The 20,591-nt window shown below is 34.3% G+C and overlaps 1 protein-coding gene across 2 annotated transcripts; it reads left to right on the top strand.

Moving 5' to 3' along the window:
* Positions 1-172: 172 nt before the first annotated feature.
* On the top strand, positions 173-18,932 carry LOC123541246 (protein odd-skipped-related 2-like). Of its 2 annotated transcripts, none has more exons than XM_053527158.1 (6): positions 173-353; positions 11,271-11,662; positions 14,316-14,451; positions 14,755-14,862; positions 16,636-16,791; positions 18,169-18,932. In XM_053527158.1, exons 2-6 carry the CDS (start codon positions 11,284-11,286, stop codon positions 18,320-18,322), a joined length of 933 nt encoding a protein of 310 aa, XP_053383133.1. In that variant the 5' UTR covers positions 173-353; positions 11,271-11,283; the 3' UTR covers positions 18,323-18,932. The 2 variants fall into 2 exon arrangements, with proteins under 2 accessions (XP_053383133.1, XP_053383134.1); XM_053527159.1 differs by lacking the exon at positions 173-353 and adding an exon at positions 10,752-10,905.
* Positions 18,933-20,591: the final 1,659 nt, after the last annotated feature.

Below are 20,591 nucleotides of genomic sequence, written 5' to 3'. Positions count from 1 at the left end.
ATATTCAATCATTTTGTAAGACGTACTTAAAACCTACATCGCAGTAACTTTATCATTTGCTTATTCGTTTTCCAAAAGTCCTGTGACAATTAGTTGAGTAGTTGTTTTTTAATCTGTGCGCATGCGCAGTGTAAGCTGGGACGATATTAATTCATTAAGATTGTGAATGCCTAATCGTCCACCATTTTTTTATTGAAGTGATAATTTTTCAATATTTGAAGTTTAAAACTGTCATAGTTCGAAAACAGGAGCTAAGAAATAGGTGCGACACGGACTTTTCTATCATTTTCGGATCTAATTTGAACGCACGGACACGCAAAAGGGTCCATTTGCAGCTTAAATTTGGACATAGGGTGAGTCTTGTTTTGTTTTTAGCCATGATATGTGACCTATGTATTAATTTGGTGTCAAGTGTTCTTGGAATAGAGTTTTATCTACACAAAACACATTTTCATTTTGTTATATATTGTCGCAAATAATGGACATTTTGCGCTGCTATTTTAAGGTAAATTGATGCGAATTTTTTACATAAAATATACCAACCATAGGAGTAAGGCATGAGCATCATTCCCACATGAGAATCTGAAAAGAAATATCAGAACAGAAAGTAGGAAGTAACTGTTTTAAAAGTTTTGTTCAAATGTTTAATTGCATAAACAATACACCTTGAAATTAAAATCCTGTCTTTGAGGCGCTGCGTGCGGGTCAAGAATCCTTTTCAGGCGAATTCGAAAAAGTATTTGCTTCAATTTATACCGTTTAAGTAGAAAAAGTTGAACCTTTAATGTATTTTATTCACATTTTCGCTGTGAAAATGTCTTTGCTATATGCACATGCACAACCGGCACCACAGATGGTGCATACAGATTTTTCATGGATTTTATTCATACCTTCCATACCTTGTCTTAAAATCACAAACAGTTTAACTAAGTATTTTCATTCGATTAGTGAAAAAAAATGCACGAGGAAGACTTATTATAAACTTCATGCAAACATGTTCAGACAGGTACATGTAAGTTGAATACGGCGGGAGTGGTGGTTTTTTTTTTTTTTTTTTTTTTTTTTAGATTATTACCATATCAAAAGTACTAATATATAGACGTTCAAGTTAGAAAACTGTTTAGGTAAAAGGTCACTAAATAAAATCCTTACAGGAAGACCAGTTCGGAATTGATTTACACATTTTTTAAAAAAAAAACGTCACTTTTTCCTATCGCTGATTATAGCAAATTTCCTATCTCATATTGTTGAAAAATCAGAAAAAAAATGGTTGAATAGTGCAAGGACTGGAGAACCACAATCCTAAAAGAGTCGCGTATTAGCTGACTTTAGCTTATACACATAAAACACACCTTCGTGTTTCAGACAGTATGCGTTCTAACACCTTAGGCAACCTTTCTGCATGAAAAAAAACCGACATGTAACCTTTGGACCTTTTTTCGAAACATAATTACTGACGTTATCCCTTAAGCAGTCTCGGGTAGTGCGTCGAAATATCAAATTGTTAAGAGTAATAGTGACTTGTGCAATAAAAAAGTGAAGGCCAGTACTAGAATTTGTAAAAGCACTTGAAGATTTTATTATTTCAAAAGCTCCCGAGACCAAGACATAAACCATTGCCATTTACTTACACCCTGGACACAAGTTATCAGGATATCTTTGTTGAAGCTACAAGGCTGTCAGTTTTCATTTTGACGACCAGTCAGTTGAAGTATTATCCTTTTATGTAATTTAAAAATTCCGTGTCTGGTCAAGTAACGATTTTACCTTGCCGACAACATTTCAAATGTTGACCATATTCTGTCGTTAATTTCGCATATACTCCGATTTTTTTTTCTTATATTTACATTCTGTTTCCCTCCCATTGGTTTATATGTCTGTTGTTTTTTTTTATAAAGTGCACGTATTTCGTAACATTGGACATAAGAATCTGCTTCATGGCCATTCTGTCCACCAGACAGAACAACTGAGGCTTCGTGTAAGGAACGTTCTCCCTGGCAACACGCGGACGTCACGTTATCACTAAGCGGCGTTATCGTAAAATTGGTGCCTTTCCTTTTGAGGATCATACAAAATGAAAGTAAAAACTTCATATGTAAATATTATGTCCTAAAGACCAGTTTTACACAGTTTCAGGTATAAATTATAATCCAGAATGATTTTAAATGATGGAACCGACGTTTCAGAGTTTTAAAGACATAAATAATCACGTTTTATCCAGATCAACGTAGAAAGTAAAAAAGCGTCTTCATCAGTAAACAAGATTATCCTGAGATTTACCCTGATTTCACTGAATATTCTTAGGAGCGTTCCAACTCTGTTTGATTTTATAGTTCTTAAGTATCTTTTAAAGAAAATCAACAACAAATTTTGATTAGAAAATGTCTCGAACGATTCAAAAATAAAAGATTCACCGGCTGCAAAATCATTAGTTGTTTGTGCTTTTTTTTCTCATTTTCTTTTTAGAAAAAAAAAGCTTCACAGAGGTTCTAAACGAATTCAAAGGGAGATGACTTTTTAATGCAACAGTACTACTCCACTAGTGTATCGTGTTTAATATACTTTTATTAGTCTATCAATTGAATATTATTTTTCCGTATTTCCCTATCGTTATGACTTCTGTGTGAAACACGCACGCTTGTATTATTCACTTTCCGCGTGAATATTACTTCATAGTTAGGCCTCGCTTTTTATTCTTGTTTCCTGTCAACTGTTTGCCTAGCAGAACGCTTTATGCACTAGTTTCATTGAAGTTTTACTGATGTTGCTGATACTGTTGCTGCTGTAACTACTGCTCTCGGGTCCATTCTACTTCTGCTAGCTGTGCTGTTTCTGATGTTGGTACTTCAGATCTGTTTTTTTGGTCAGACATATCGTTGTTGTTGCGGTTCTTCTTTTTTATTCTTCGTGGTGGCGGAGACTACCATGGCAATGATGATAAGACGTTGAAGATGATGATTATGATGATTATGATGATAATGATGGTTTTGTTATTGTTGTTGCTGTTGTTGCTGCTGATGATGCTGTTTTTCTTGCTTCTGCTGGTGGTTATGGTGGTGTGGTGGTGGTGAGTGTGCTGTGTTGTTGTAATTGCTGCTGCTAATGATGATGATAATTACGGTGATGATGACTATGATGATGACGACGACGACAATGACGGACGATGTTGATGATGGTGATGGCGGCGGTGATGATGATGATGAATATCATGATCTGTCCCCTACTTAGGATTTACATATTTTGACAAAATAACCCGAAGGAAAAGAAACAACGATATTTTATAACAGCCTACGAGTACTTGTAAACAAAACATCATGTCACGTGATTCTATTGTTTAAAACACTTGTTGATAAGATCGTAACATTTTATCAGATGAAGGAGCATTAACCTTAATATATCTACTATCATTTAAAATTTCCCTCACCAGTATTACATTTTCTGCGAACTATAATTTTAAAAGTTAGATTAGATTTTTGTCATCGATTACATTTTTAAACAAGTTAATATCTTATCAACTTCTTTCTGTATTGAATAATGGAGTATTGTTAACTCGTTAAAATATGAATTAAGTATCCAATTCCTGTATACGACTAAAAACCCCTACTTAAATTGGAGCAAAACATAACACCGACAAATCCCCAAAGCTAAATTTGACAAAAGAGAAAATCCTCGGGGAACCCCCCCCCCCCCCCCCCCCCAACACACACACACACACACACACCCACGACACACACCCACCTTATAGGTATCATTAAAAAAAAAAAAAAAAAGCAAATACGTCCGAATTCAAAGACAACTCGGTTCAAAAGCCGTTGCAAACGTTTCATGTAAAAGGTGAAAAAAGAGGAAATATTTTATGATAGTGAATCATATGTTATTAGTTTGAAGCAGAAACGAAGCAAGTTATGGTATATACATACTGCAGTTCCTTAAATTGTTCTTCGCAACGCTCGTTCAGGTATATTTACTGAAGAGAATTAAAAATCAAGTAAGGCAGACATATGGTTTTTGTACACTAAATACCGTTAGCTATTGCAGGAAGTTATCACAAAATTATTTTTATCCTTTTGGAAGTATAATCAGATGAATTTACGAACAAATTAGGTAAAGGGAGACAATTCGAAAAGTAAGCAAGGCAAAGTTATTTTTTTAGAACTGTTTACAATAGAAAGGAAGTTACTGCTCCAAGGTGGACCATGTTGTTATGATATATGGCATAATGAATCATGCAAGACTGTGGTAGTTATATTATTGATAATTCAGTGCATTTAGAAAAAAACCCGGACTATTTTCACTGTGAATTTGAGGGTTTAGGTTTTTGAACTTAGTAAAGGGAGATGAGATTTTTAAAAAGAATGTTAGAGTTATAGACCTTGCACTTCCTCTGAACATCTTCTTTCAATATTTGAAGTTTTAACAAAATCCTTTGAAGTTTTGTTATTGATAAAAGTTCAATAGATGAAGTAGAATCTAAGGGAAATAATTAAAAGAGTAATCAATTTTGGGTTATGGTAAATTATAGTTCTTATATACGATGTACTTTTTCTGAATATCCTGTGTTTTAAAAATGCGCACCCACTAACGGGACTCTCATCCCAGTGTTAGTAATTTTTAGTTGGAGGAGCTGGTGTTAAAACTCGCGACCCCTGTTAGTGTTGTCATATAGTGTTACCACTGGACCACAGCACGCGCTCTCTCCCTTCGCCTATTGGTGGGGATAAGTGAAAAGAGGGGAATGAATGTAATCTTCTTGTAAAAACATATCTGATTGCTTTATTGCTGTTCTATAAAAACAATGTGTCAGAGACACCCCTAAATGTCAGCGATTGATGGTGTATTTCTAATACACAAGGTCCTGCCAGCAGCGGGGTGTCACATCAAAGGTGTGAAGTCCCCTACCTCATACAGGTGATTACCAGGTGCGACTTCTTTAATGATAAAAAAGGGGTTCCTTTAAAGTAGCTTCTGTATATGTTACATTTCTACGTTGTATGTGATCTACTGCTTGTGTTATATATTGAAGTCGAGACAGAAAATTCGCTGATATTGAAAAGGTATTTATTTATTTATATATTGAAGTCGAGACAGAAAATTCGTTGATATTGAAAAGGTATGTATTTATTTATATATTGAAGTCGAGACAGAAAATTCGCTTATTTATTTATTTATTTATTTATTTATTTATTTTGCCCGACTCTAAGGATAACTTATCGTTATTTTTTTCAGGCTGTCATTTTTAGAATAATGAACAATTGTATGTATGTAAAACTGGGTTCTTCGTGGATTTTTATTGTATTTAAGCGTATATTTGGCGTAGTATGCATCATTTTTTTAATCGAAATACTCAATCCATTTTATCAACAAAAAAAATATTTGCTTTTTAAAGGCGGTAAAATACTCCCTTTACTAAACATAACCTTCTTTTTTTTCTTTCTTTTTTTTCCGCCTAAATTTGAAAGGTTTCATTTAAGAAATGAGCATGGAGGGATAAACGTCTTACGGTGGGATATCAGATCATATATCTAATAGTATTTTGTTATATTTTCTCTAACAAAACGCTCTGTGTTTTATTATAAGTGAAACAATATTCGAGATAACGATAAGCAAATAAAAGATATAAAACGGTGTTTTCAAATTCATCACAATGCCTTATTTATACAGTGTCTACGAATGTCAGAAAAAAATGAAATAAAATAAGATGCGACAGCAGGATAGATGCGATGTTAGATAACCATTACAGTGGGATACTGCTATAGACTTTAAACCAATATTCACTAATTTAGGGGGAGTGGGGAAGGGGGTGCGTACACAACAGTGGTTCACAATGACTTAAAATAAGTGTCTTCTGCTTCAAATTTAGGAATTATATTCATTTGACGGTATAATTGTTATAATAGAATGTAAAACTGAAGTGATTAATTAAGGTTTTGGCAGATCGTTTTAATATTTAGTACAGATTTCTGTAAACTGTAAAATGTGTAGAAAATGTATTAAGAGCGGTAGTCATACAGTACAACAAGTAGAAAACAGAATAAATTAAGGTTCAAGTAAAGTGTTTTGACATCTCCTCCTCAGGTGAATTTAAATTTTGTAAATCTGTATCTCATAGACCATTCATAATATATTCTGACATTTTCAAAAAGAGTTGGAAGACTTTCTTCAAAAGTTGTTATATATTTTGTCCATCATAATTTTCACTTCAGCTGTCCATGATCTATTCTGTACAAGATATCAGATGTTATGCTAATGTTTTAGAGTTTGTCTAACGTATTTCTCCAGGCAAAGTGCTGAAAATGTTTCAGCACATGTACATTTTTAAAAAAGTGCACCAATTACAAGTCATAAGTATTACTTGAAAGAAAGTCTGTACGGCTTAAAAAAATATAAGCAAAATTTCAGCGGAGTGGAGGTTTCAGAGCATCTTTCTTCTTGAGCCTTATCACACTCCTAAAATAGCATCTTACATCATACAGATTTATTACTTTGTGATATTCTGTAGAGGAAGGTGTCTCTTAGTATTTTTCCCTCTTTAACATCGCAATAAGTGATCTAATAATATATATGAAGTGTTTTCTTAAAAGTAATATTCTTTTATCATTTTAACAACATCCGACAGACTTGTAAGCTGAAGAAAATTCTAAGTGGAAGACTGATTTATTTCCCTATACACGGTGAAAATTTCCTTGATTCCAGCGATACTGAATTACTTCCCTTTACCGTTGATCTTTACTGACTAAAGATAACACCGATAGGAAAATTTATCAGAAATTTACCGAAATTGAACATAAAAGACGCCGCCGATCGCACGCGCGTGTTTATCAATGATCATTCAATGGGTATCGTTACTTAGATAGCCAATTTACAACAATTAGATTTTCACCTCTTTGAAAAGCCTCAATTGACTGGATATCTAAACACTTTCTAATTCAATCAACTATTGACTCTTGCGTATTTATACGGCTATCAAGTCGTTACCGAAGAACCCCGACTTATCACCTACTTATTAGAATAAATAAAGGATTTGATAAAACAATTATTCTGATAAGAGAATCTATATTTGTAGTATTTATTGTATTTGTGTACGATTAGCTGTTACACAGAATGAGATAGGAGAGAAATTACTACCTTGACTAACACCTTTGCTATTTATGTACATCTCTGTTGGAAGTTACGATGAGTTTCAAATAAGATAAGTGACTCCAAAATCCCTTGACAACATCTTTTCCCATTGTCCTCCCTGAAAAACTTACCGGGTGGGTTTTGTCTGATAAAGAAGCTTGGTCAGACTCCCGGCTCAGTGCTAAATATTTCAGAAAATTATTTCTGTATATCATAAAAATGATTACTTATTTCTGTAAATAATCATGGAAGAACACGAAACAATTTTGTAATGTGCATGATTTATTCATTCAATTTTGATACCTTAACCTCGACTGTCATTTCGTAGAAGAAAATATGCATATTATTACTAAGAAAAAAAAATAAAACGCGCTTTATTTATCTATTTATTTTTTACACTTTTTGTACGGACGGAAAATACTTTGTGATAAAATAAGGAACGCATGAACATTTTTAAGTACTAATTTGTCTGCCTTCATGAAGACCTTTATAGACATGGGATGCCGTTCGGGGAGAGAATCTTAGCTAACCTCACTGTACCTTATTATTCCTGCATACAAGAAGCCTGTTCTACCGATCAGGTATTCCGTTGTTACTCTGATTGATGACATGATGTATCAAGACAAGTAAATTTCTGCCGACGACACCTCAGAAGATGTGATCTAATATTCGAAACTAATACGGGAAGAGCGGTTAGGAGAAACTAACTCAACAAAATATAAACTTTTTTTTGGCTTTCAAAATATCTTGTAATTTAAGTTGTTCATTATGTTTATATCAAAATATATATTTATTACGGGTACCCACTTAGTTTTATTAGCTTTTTGAGATTTTGTCAGAAAGCGCTGCGGATATATGCGGATGCTGAACATTTTCTGAAGAAGAAAACAACGACAACAAAAAACAAAAAAAACAGCAACCAAAAAAGTATCAAATTGGCTACATGTTCTTTCAAACAGATTTTGATTCGGTATGAAAAAAGGGGAAAAAGTGATGAAATTAGTTCAATTATTACACTGAATGGTGATTATTTATAACTCGGGTGTCACAGAATATCGCTGAAGGTGTGTTTTGCGACTCGGTCTGAATTGCTGCAAACAGAACAAAAGTGACCATCGCACGCGACAGTTGCAATTGGCGGCTCCGTGTTATGTAGTATACCTGTAAGCAAGAGAAGATCCGTGAAACAATTTGAATACAGTGTGTTGTTTTGATTTCTTTTCATGCATGTATATTTCTTACATTTTTTTGACAAGGACAGAACAATATCCGGTTTTCTGATTTTTGAAATTTTGTAATTCATGTAAATACTCCATACATATGTCATCGTTTTAAATAAGTTATGGCTATCAAAAATTGAAAAAAAAAGAAGGTATAGGTGCTAACAAGGACTCGATATCTTGCATCCAGGTCCTCAAAAAAGCTGTAACTGCAGCCTTTTCAAAGTGGTATACATTTGTATAATGTTCTATTTTATTCCGCTAAATATTTTAAAGGTTTTATCTTTGATTTTTGAGATCTCTACACAGAAAAAATAAAACAGAACTATTCATTAAAGGGAATAAAATGTTTTACCATTATCAGTTTTGTTTTGATAACTAGGGGTGACCCCTACTCCGCATGCTCAACGTTTGCATTACTCATTTTTTAGGGAACTTTGTCACACAATTCTATCGTTTTCTCTTGTGAATTGGCAGGGGGCGGGGGTGTATATCCTCTTAAATGGAAGTAAAGTTGAAACAAATCACTTCTACGCCACCTTAAAATATTAAGTATAATAAAAGTTAATATTTTTTAAGTATGATATAACAAAAAAAAAAATAGACAAAATACTTCAGTTTAAAGTAGTGGACCCGTAGTGACAATCGACAAATAACGTATTCTGGCATTCTCCGTTGTTGTTTTTTTTTTTTTTCAGACATGCGCGATGAACAATATTTACGTCCGAATAATCCCGAATTGTCATACGAGAATACGTAATCGCACGGATGTTGCCAACTCTCATTATAAGTCTACTACCTTAAAAAAATAAACATTATAATGTCAGTTACTTGATAGTTATTTTTCAGCTTATAATTTTGGACAAATGTAAATCCCTTGGTTTATAAAAAATGAGAATATGATTCATAGAGTGATCTAATCTTCTACATCCATTTCATTAATTTGATTTTTAAATAGACGGTCTTTTATTTATGAGTTGGACTAATTGTGAAGTGAAGAGCGTCTTTCCTCCTTTCTGAAGAGTTTGACAATGAAGAAAGGAAGCAATCCGATTATTCTTATCTTTTTAGACTTATCTGCAAAACTATCTATATCAAATAAGGAAAAATAATCATGTCCACTTGACGTTGTGACAAAATGAAAAAATTGCATATGATTTTTACAAGATAAACGCTATTGTTTCATTGTACACTCAGGAAAAGTGTTGGGTTTCCTCCACTGAGTAAGCACCCAAAAAGCTTTCGTGGTTCTCTTCTCGATATGGAATACCATTGTTGATTCATATGACATCATGTTATAAAATGGAGCACAAAGATGTCTGTAGTAAACGTACCTATTGCTGTTCTGCTCCCGAGGACTGCAAAAGCTGAACTTTTTAGATTGTTGCATTTTTCTTTTCTTTCTTTTTTATATAAAATTACTTTTCCTTACGCAGACAGGTGTTTGGTATCGGAGAAAGGTTTACATGCGTCCTCATTATTGCATAATTATACTTCTTTCATTCGTTGTTAATTATGTTCCAGCGAAATAATATTACATTCTTTTATGAAAAATGGAATGTACCGTAGTTTGTTGGGGTTTTTTTGCCGCGAAGTCGTCCGCGTTGTATTGTCGTTAAATTTCACGACACGTTTTTTTCATATGACAAAAGGACTGACCAAACAAAATATTTCTGCCTGTATTTTTTTTCTTGTGACCGACTTTTTGTATGTTGAGGTTGTGTGGAAGTTGTTCTGAGAGATGACTGTTTCATCGACCAATTCATTTCATGAATAAAAAAGTGCGGAAGATTCGTTGGTCAATATACAACACTACCATTTACAAGACATTAAAAACAGACTGTTAAACAGGTGTTACCTTAAAAATTGCCGTTACTTACATTTTCGACAAAAAAGTGCGAAAGTGTTAATCTACCTTAAGTTTCCATCAGATAAGGCGTCACCGACAAAAAAGAAATGATAACTTTTGTACATAGAGAAGAAGCGCTACGAATGTTTATCAAATAAAGGATTCTTAACAGTTGTAACAATTATTTGTTAATTCAATCATTAAGTTCACTAATTAAATATACACGGTGACCTTTGATACAGATAAAACGCGGAGCAATACAATTATCTCGCTAGAATAAACGGGATTTAGAATAAGTGGAATTATAGGTAAAATCTTTGTTTTATTACAGTTGCGCAAGAGTCAAGTATGTATATTCGTGTAAATTCCTTTTGTCACTGATAATATGCAATGGCATTGTTATTCGGACGGTGATGCATATATTATGCAAATTTGGTGTCTAGACTCCGCCTCCACAGGAGGTCACATGACATCACTTTTGTCAATGCCGTTTTTGTCTACTGCGATTCGTTTATATAAAAGTTTATCTGAATCATATATAATACTTACAAGTATCCTCTTCTAGTTATACCAGACACTTAACTTTGACAAGGAAAACAACACTAGGAAATGTAGATGAACACTGTGTTATATTTATTTTTAGTTCTACTTTTAAAAATTAAAGCAAAGAAAGGACTTCATTATTTTTGGAGACAACCTTTTGGATAAATTTTAGAGGTATTATTTCTTTTTTAAAAAATCAGTTGTTTTTTTATCATGAAAAGTCTTAACTTGTACGAAAACTGTACACTGGAAATTTGAGGTAACAACATGTATATGTGCCTGTCATATACAAAAAAAAAATGAACACCGTAAATAATATCATTATTAGTTAAACATCGAAACATAAACTTTCTTTATCAAATGAAATAACGCATTTCATTTCATTTTATAAAGTAACCGTAAATATTTTTAATTAATATATTTTTGTCTTCATCAAATGCGAATATGCGCGTGTATGTGTGTATGTGTCAGTCAGGTGATAAAAGACACGATGGGTATTGGGAATTTTTTTAATTAAGTGATTTATCTTATATTTTCAGATATTACCAAAAAATGGCGAGCTCTCCACTAGCATTTCCTTCTAGACCGCTGCCGCTTTACCCGACGATCCCGACGGCTTTTATGCATCCATACTTCCCAGCAACGACAACGACGGAATTTAGCCTGGCACAGACAGCAGTTCGGAATTTCACCCTGCCTTACACAGTCTCCCTCAACAACATTTATTTCAACGCAACGCAGGCACACTTCGCCCACCTCCAACACCTTCAGCATTGTGCTAGTCACGGGACCGATCACGAGTCGACGCCTGAACGCTACCGGAAGTCATCTTTGCCTTGTTCACCGCACTCGCCGGGCTCTGATTGCAACCAGAGTGCTGTGCTCGACTCCTCATCCGATTCGGTCTTCAGTCCGAAAACAGAAAAGTCCGGTATGTTAAGTCTTTTATTATTTAAAACAACATGTACTTTCCGAGCTGTTTAACTGACTAACCAGTTGCTTTCATTTTAAGCATTCTGAATCCGTGGAATTTTTTATTAGCGGCACTCTATCAAAGTTTCATTTTGTTCATTTTCTGCATTAATAAAACTAAAAAAATCGAAATGTTCAACTAAGAATTTAATAAAAAGAAAATGAAAAGGTAGATTTGTGAATAAATTACTTTAAAAAACTTTGGCTTCATTTTACAGTGTTCATATATTCTGTTAGAGATTTATTCAATGAACAAGAAAACCCGTTGCAAAGGGTTAGACCCCTGTTGGAAATGTATGTTTCATCACTTTTTATTTTTATAAAACTTTGTTATTGCCCTTACTATCAAAGTATTTAAAAAGCGAATTTCTAGTTTAACATGTGCACAAGTTAGACATTTGAATATTTAACATTTAAGAGTTTTTATTCTGTTTCATATTTTCTTTCATAATCTGTCTCAAATAAGTTATTTTGTAATTGTTTCCTCACCATAACTGCATTTGTGTCAGTACGACTGATGATATGTTGACTAACAAAAAAAAAATACTGTTTAAACTAACAATCTGAAACGAAAGGCAGGTTTTCAAATAGTGAACAACTTCCGAACTCTATCTTTGTTGCACAGTCAAAATAGGCAAAGCGAGGTTATAATAATTTTACAAACGTTCCTTTCTAATGAGTTTCGGATAAACATAATTTCAAGGTTAAATTCTGGCAAATATAATGCAACAGTTTTTGTATTGATATCATTCTGTCATTCTATTTTGGTTTGGGAGTATCAAATCCAAAAAAAAAAAAAATTAAAAAAAAAGACCACTTGCTTTAAAAATGAACGGACAATGTATATATATATGATATGAGTAATGTGTCACGTAAAAAGAAACACTCGCGCTGAAGTTTTCGAGATAAAAGCGCACAGCCTTTTCTGTGACAGACAATGTGTATTTTGTAATGAACTGAATCTCACAAAACGCAACAAATAGCCATAACATTTTTTAAAAATCTGATTTCTCAATCTGATTTCTCTTCGTGATGCGCAAAACGCATAATAATTCATCGCCAGTGAAAATGTTTGCGCTGCGCATTATCTTCATAACAGGAAGAAGTTATATTCTTATTAACGAATATAAAAAAAAATGAGTCAGTGGATTACAAACAAGGAAAACATTTTGTTCCAATGTTTATCGTTAAATATATACAAGTATTAAGTTTAAGTTTATTTTATTGTAGAGAAAAAAAAAACAGCCTGTTCTTTTACTGCATGTCTCGCTATAAATGTGTTTTATACATATGAGCCGCGCCATGAGAAAACCAACATAGTGTGTTTGCGACCAGCATGGATCGAGACCAGCCTGCGCATCCGCGCGGTCTGGTCAGGATCCATGTTGATCGTTTTCAAAGCCTATTGCAATTAGAGAAACCATTAGCGAACAGCATGGATCCTGACCAGACTGCGCGGACGCGCAGGCTGGTCTGGATCTATGCTAGTCGCAAACGCACTGTGTTGGTTTTCTCATGGTGCGGCTCAAATTATGTACCATGATGAGAGGTAAATAAGGAATAAGGAACATTAATTACAACACCATGAACACACTATAAATGCATCGGCGATATTTCTATTGATGATAATTATTAACTCACGCTAGGACTTGCGTAAATTCATCTCTCTTTTTTAGTTAATTTTTTAAACTAATTTAGATCATATACCAGCATTTTCTCTGTTTAATTAAAGTATTCTGCTGGTCACTAACCGTTTACCAGTGATGGCTTTGTAAAGCCGCTGAAGAATTGAAAGGAATTTTTTTTTAATACATTTGAAAATCATCTGGCATTTAAATTTTTATAAATTTCTCTGTGTATGTTACATATAGAAAGCCTCATACATGACTGAGAAAAGGTGAAATAGAATTAATTAAAAAAACAAACTATTTAAGGACGTATGCTAGAATTTGGTGCGAAAATTTTCCCAATAACAGAATTTCTTCAAACTTTGGATATTGAACAACAATCATCTAAGAAACAAAAAAATGCAATAAAAATCATAGGTCACCGGTATCGAAAAAGAGTTATCTGCCCTTGCATTTTTTTGTTTCTTAGATGATTGTCCTTCAATATCCAAAGTTTAAAGAAATTCTGTTATTGGGAAAATTTTCGCTCGTTTCATATACAGGGAATTCTAGCGTACGCCTTTAAGGCTAAATTTGCAATACCTCCTCTTCCCCTAACCCCTCACCCCTCTCCCACCCCCGTATATCTTGATATTTTTCCTTTTGTAAAAACAGTGCGATGGAGTTATTTTGCATATCATGGTGCTAATGAATAAAAATCTTGGCTGAAGAAAAAAATGTCTAATACTTAATTTCTAATCCTTAATTTCTATCCTCGTGTATCACTGGGAAATGGCTCTCTTCATTTCTTGGTATTTTTAACCATTTTTGCGATAGAATAAGTAATACAACATGTATAAAAATAGATGTACGAAGAACATGTACAAAGAACATGTTTTATTTTAGAATAGGAGATTATATAAATACCATTTCACAGAAAGAAGATTAGTGTAATATGTAAATGAAATTATGGTCGAGTAACTTTGAGAATTTTGTCCCTTACAGATGAAAAGAAACCTCGCTTTGACTTTGCGCACCTTGCCGAAGCAGTCTCACGAGATTTGGAAGAAGCAGACGAGAACAAGTCACATGATGCTCAAATCGTGAGTCACGTGGCCTCCTTCATCCAGGAAAGAATAAGGTAAAACAAATCAATACAGAGACAGAATGTCTAAGTCCATTTATTAGTTGAATTGTTTTCTTTAATCATGCAAAAAGTCGACATGTAAATATATACTAATATTTAAAAATATATACTAATATTCAAAAGAATAAACTTTTTATTATGTGAAAAAAAACATTCAAATTGTGGCAGTCAGATCAATATTATTTTCGTGAAACGTGAAATATGCTTTAATTTATATACTAGTATCGTATATGTAAAGAAGATAGAAGCCTGCTATAAATCTAGTATACATACATGCAAAAAATGTTTTATTTGCAGACTTAATACCATGCTGAGTTCCCTATCTGTTCCGTACAGTTCTTATAGCAGAATTCAACAGTCTGTCCAACTTTCAACCGATAGTACGAAAACCAGGCGACATAAACGGTAAGTCAAAACAGCCACTATTTCATACAGCAGATCACTGCACAGATACTTTCTCTATAAGGTTTCCATGTTTTTTTGGAAAACTTTCTATACTCCGAATACAGCTCGCTATGGCAGAAACAGGCTGGAAAGGCAAGAGAGAAAATGTCAGATGTGCAATAACGGTGACATTGAAGATGAATATCATTTAATCCTGCGTTGTGATAAGTACAAAAATATTAGAAAGGAATATATACCAAAAAAATATTTTATCAGACCAAACATGTTTAAACTGTTGGAACTTTTGAGCTCTGAAAATAACAAAGTCTTAAAAAATTTATGTAGTTTTATTGAAAAGGCGTTGAAAATGAGAACAGTTACGCTTCATGTAAGAACATAATGTCAGCATTTTAATTCTAATTTAGTGTCACTGTCTGTTATCATACCATGAGGTAAAAGTATGATAGTTCACCTCGTTAGACTGATTTACTAGATTGGTTTATATGATTGACAAATTAGATAGATATGTTGTATTTTTTTGTTTATGTATTGCAATTTAACATTCTGTAATTTAAACTGTATTTGTGTGTGTAAATGATATATTTTGACCTTGTATAATACTATCAAATGTGTTTGTATAGAATAAGAGCCATTCAGACTTATTCTGAAATGAATAAAGTATATGTTCTGTTCTGTTCCGAAAGTGTAACTTTCACTTTAATTTTACCAGTAACCTAAACTCATGAAAAACAATACCAGTTTTCAGTTTGACAAAATCAATTTTCAAGGTTTTACGGCTTTTTAGCTCACCGGAGCACAAAATGCTCAGGGTGAGCTATTGTGATCTCTCACCGTCCGGCGCCATCCGTTCGTCGTCCGCATTGTTCAAATTATCACCCTAGGGTCAAATAAGGCCCCGCTCTTGGGTTCACACGGTTTACATAGACTTATATAGGGAACATTTTGAAAATCTTCTTGTCCAAAACCACTGAACCTTGGGTTTTGATATTTGATATGTAGCATCATCTAGTGGCCCTCTACCAAAATTGTTCAAATTATCCCCCTAAGGTCAAATATGGCACTGCCCTGGGGGCCACATGGTTTATGTAGACTTATATAGGGAACATTTTTGAAAATCTTCTTCTCCAAAACCACAGGGTCTAGAGCTTTGATATTTGGTGTGTAGCATCATCTAGTGGTCCTCTACCAAGATTGTTCAAATTATCCTCCTTTAGGTCAAATATGGCCCTGCCCTTGGGTCACATGGTTTATGTAGACTTATATAGGGAAAAAAATTGAAAATCTTCTTGTCAAAAACCACAAGGCCTAGGGTTTTGATATATTGTACATGGCATCATCTAGTGGTCCTCTACCAAGATTTTTCAGATTATCCCTCAAAGGTTAAAATGGCCCCGCCCCGGGTGGCATATGGTTTAGATAGACTTGTAAAGGAAAATTTACGCGTATGTAGACATTTTCTCAATGAATGAAACTAAAACCTGGAAATTCACAATGAAAATGGTCTAGGTATTTTCTCCATACAGTAAGCAATAAAACTAAGCCAAAAATATAACTGCAACATCCTCATATGATTTATTATACCAGATTTCATCAACAGCATGGAACTACATTTTGGACTACTTCACATGTATAAACACTGAATAGTCACTTCCTATTTGGTGCAATCAGCCCTAACTGTTGCAGATTTTGTGGACGCAACGGTAGGCTACAATTGCCACCGTTTACAGATAACTAACATATTTATCATTATAGAATTTGCCATGTATTTTTCAGAGCAAAGAAACAGTTCATCTGCAAGTACTGTGGGCGACATTTCACCAAGAGCTACAATCTGCTAATTCATGAACGCACACACACAGACGAACGCCCCTTCCCATGTGATATTTGCGGCAAGGCTTTCCGGCGTCAAGATCATCTCAGAGATCACAGGTAAAGTAATTATTGTGACCTCTTTTCAGCTGGCAGTGCTGCGCGACCGTTAAATTGTTAAATTTGTGACTCGTCACGGTAAAATAAACCATCTGCATGGTTGAAAAATTAGAGAAAAAAACAACAACACTAGTACTTTTGGTAGATTCAGAAACGATAATCTTTTATATCTACGAAAACATATTTTTTAAAGAATTTGGCGCACTTTTAATAAAGGCTTTCAGTGATATCGCCATCTGTTTTATCAATTGAGTTGTTTCTTTAATGTAGATTTGAGCCGTGTCACGGGAAAACCAACATAGTGGCTTTGCGACCAGCATGGATCCAGACCAGCCTGCGCATCCGCGCAGTCTGGTCAGGATCCATGCTGTTCGCTTTTAAAGCCTATTGGAATTGGAGAAACTGTTAGCGAACAGCATGGATCCTGACCAGACTGCGCGGATGCGCAGGCTGGTCTGGAGCCATGCTGGTCGCAAAGCCACTATGTTGGTTTTGTCATGGCGCGGCTCATTTATATCATCTAAAGTTGACGCAAGATTGGATTATAATTAAAAATTAAAGCCAAAATTTGTGGTTACTAAAACTACTATATGTAATATACTTAAAAGGCTTAAAGTACATAATTATTTGAGGTACCGCAAAAAAGAAAAGAAAATAGGAATTTCTATTGCCGTTTTCACAATAAATGTATATCATCTTTCACATGACTTGAGGAAAATCACGTATGACAATCTAACGGAAAAAAATCCCAGTAGGATATGATTATATACGTTCTATAAATTAGCCTCATATTTGCAATTAAGAACGAGACAGTCATGTGCATTTAGCCGCCGTATGATATAATGCTAAAGTTCAATTGTTCTAAGTAGATCTGTCTGTTTCGTGGAATGGCTGGACCAATAGTGGTCATTATAAATCCGAATTTTATCCCGAAAATAAAAATAAACATATCTTTTTATATTATTTTTACTGATTGGTTGATAACCCAACATTGTTTAACTTACAATACACAATCTTCATCTCTAAACAGAAGTAAAAGTTTAAGAACTTTGACCGAATTAAAGTCATTCAATGCGGAATTACATTTTTGAAATAATCTCAGCTTTAAAGTTTCAGTCTCAACATCAGAATTGACACGATTAGGTGTATCCCCTTTTGGTCGCTGTCGTAACCACTTCTTAACTGAAAAAAGTAATGCTGCTTGATGCCTTGTAGAGAGATATGGTCGAGCGCATGTAAAGATCGAACAAACGGTCTAAGAGTTAAAAAGCTGACACCTTATTAATGCAAGTGAAGAAAAAGACCTATCAGTTTGTCGTGCAATAAGGGTATTTTTCACGAAAAGCGCAACTGGACAATCTTCTTGTATATTTACAGGTTCATCCACTCGAAGACGAAGCCATTCACTTGTACCGTTTGTGGTAAAGGTTTCTGTCAGTCACGGACACTACAAGTTCATAAAGCTACACACGAGAATCAAAGAAACAGTATGACACTATACGAGAGTAAAGGTCGGCCCGAGAACCTGTGAAATGTATCTGCCTATTAAAGAAAAACCAAAGATCTGTCAGCCCACTACACGTCATACGAATTCCTTCTGTCGTGAAAATCAATGATATACATGTAGTATTCTAAAAACGGTTACAGACATTACATACTATGTGGTCATCAGGATACTTACTTAAAGAATAATATCATTTCATGTTAAATTTCATCAGTGAAGTAAGATTATTCATACCCCTTAGATGTCTGTTTCAAAATATTGTGTAAGTTAAGTTTTCAAATAAACAATGAAGACAAAAATACATAGATAATAATGGATTTCTTTAAAAGTACATGTCAGCCATTCAGTGCATGGAAATTCATATAAACTTTGCAAAGATGATATTAATTGATAACATATGGAATATATAGAATAATACATCCATAGCTGATGCAGGGTCGTGTAAGGTCAGATGCAATCTAAAGCACAGTGAATCTCAGGTCCGATTTGATCAAAGTGTCGTATTCCACTGAGATGACAAAAGTTAGTTGTTAACGTTTTATATTTGTTGAATTTTGTTACTATGTATGTATGTTGCATTTGTTATGTATCAGTTATTCATTTACTTTTATATAATTAATAAATTTGTAATATCATACACGCTGTGTGTTGTATTTTTAGCTCGACGAGTCAAAGAATAGGTATAGCTATTGGACTCGCCCATGCGTCCGTCGGTGTCCCGATTTGGTCAAGTTTTTGTATGTAAGGCGGTATCTCAGTACCCACTTGTGGGAATGGATTGATACTTCACACACTTGTTCACTGTCATGATCTGACATGCAGCGCAAATGTTCCATAAATATGCCACTTTTTCAACTAAGCAGTTTTCGGTTAAGATTTTGTATGTAACATTGAAACTTAACACACTTGTTCACTGTCTTGATCTGACATGCAGTGCACATGTTCCATAACTCTACTTTGCAATTTACAAAATTATGTTCCTTTTTCGACTTTGCAGTTTTTAGCTCACCTGAGCCAAAGACTCATGGTGAGCTTTTGTGTCCGCTCAGTGTCCGTCGTCCGTCCATCAACATTTTCTAAAAAAATCTTCTAGAAAACCACTGGGCAGAATTACACCAAACTTCACAGGAATGCTCCTTGGGTGGCATCCTTTCAAAAAAATTTCAAATAATTGAATTCCATGCAGAACTTTGGTTGCCAAAATGAAAAAAAAATAAAAATCTTCTTGTCCCAAACTGCAAGGCGTAGAGCCTTGATATTTGGCATGTGACATCATCTTATGGTTCTCTATCAAGATTGTTCAAATTGTGTCTCTGGAGTGAAAAGAGACCCCGCCCCGAGGGTCACAAGTTTTACATAGACTTATATAGGAAAAAATTTAAAAATCTTCTTGTCTAAACCCACAAGACCTAGGCCTTTGATATTTTGTATGTAACATTGCCTCGTGGTCCTCTACCAAAATTGTTCAAATTATACCCCTTGGGTGAAAAGAGGCCCTGCCCAGTGGGGTCTCAAGTTTTACATAGACTTATATAGGAAAAAAAACTTTAAAAATCTTCTTGCCTGAAACTGCAAGACTAGACTTTTGATATTTAATGTGTTGCCTTTTCTAGTGTTTCTCTATCAAAATTGTTCAAATTATGTCCCTGGGGTGAAAAAAGGCCCTGCCCTGGGGGTGCCAAGTTTAACATAGACTTATATAGGGAAAAAGACCTTTTTGTCTGAAAGTTAAAGGCCTAGGCCTTTGATATTTGGTATGTAGCATTGCCTAGTGGATCTCTAACAAGAATATTCAAATTATGCACCTGGGGTGAAAAGAGGCCCCGCCCTGGGGGTCACATTTTATATGAGTTATATAGGAAAAAATATCAGAAAATTATCAAATCATATTTTCTAGACTACTTAATTATAATTACCTGATGACCCCAAGCGATTAGGATCACTTGACTGTAACCTTGACCTACTGACCTACTTACTTGATTTTTAAGATACAGCCTTGAAATTTTTAAGACATGTACAGTTTAGCACACCAATCTTAAAACTGACTTTCAGTGACCATAAATGTGACCTACTGGCCTACTTTCTTAATATTTTAGCATCAGTTTGACATTTGAAACATGTAGCTCATATTACTCAGGTGAGCGATCCAGGGTCATCATGGCCCTCTTGTTATGTTAAGGTTTTGTATGTAAGCTGATCTCTCAGTACCCACTATTGGGAATGGATTGAAACTTCACACACTTGTCCATTGCCTTGAGCTGATATGCACTGCACAGGTTCCATAGCCCTGTTTTGC

The sequence above is a fragment of the Mercenaria mercenaria genome, chromosome 16, assembly GCF_021730395.1.
Source record: "Mercenaria mercenaria strain notata chromosome 16, MADL_Memer_1, whole genome shotgun sequence".
Lineage (NCBI taxonomy): Eukaryota > Metazoa > Mollusca > Bivalvia > Venerida > Veneridae > Mercenaria > Mercenaria mercenaria.
This window is presented reverse-complemented; position numbering and strand designations above follow the sequence as displayed.

Coding starts and splice junctions, on each gene's coding strand:
- LOC123541246 (XM_053527158.1), top strand. CDS start 11,284: ATGGCGAGCTCTCCACTAGCATTTCCTTCTAGACCGCTGCCGCTTTAC. Junction 14,863..16,635: donor AAAACCAGGCGACATAAACG/GTAAGTCAAAAC, acceptor TGTATTTTTCAG/AGCAAAGAAACAGTTCATCT. Junction 16,792..18,168: donor GATCATCTCAGAGATCACAG/GTAAAGTAATTA, acceptor GTATATTTACAG/GTTCATCCACTCGAAGACGA.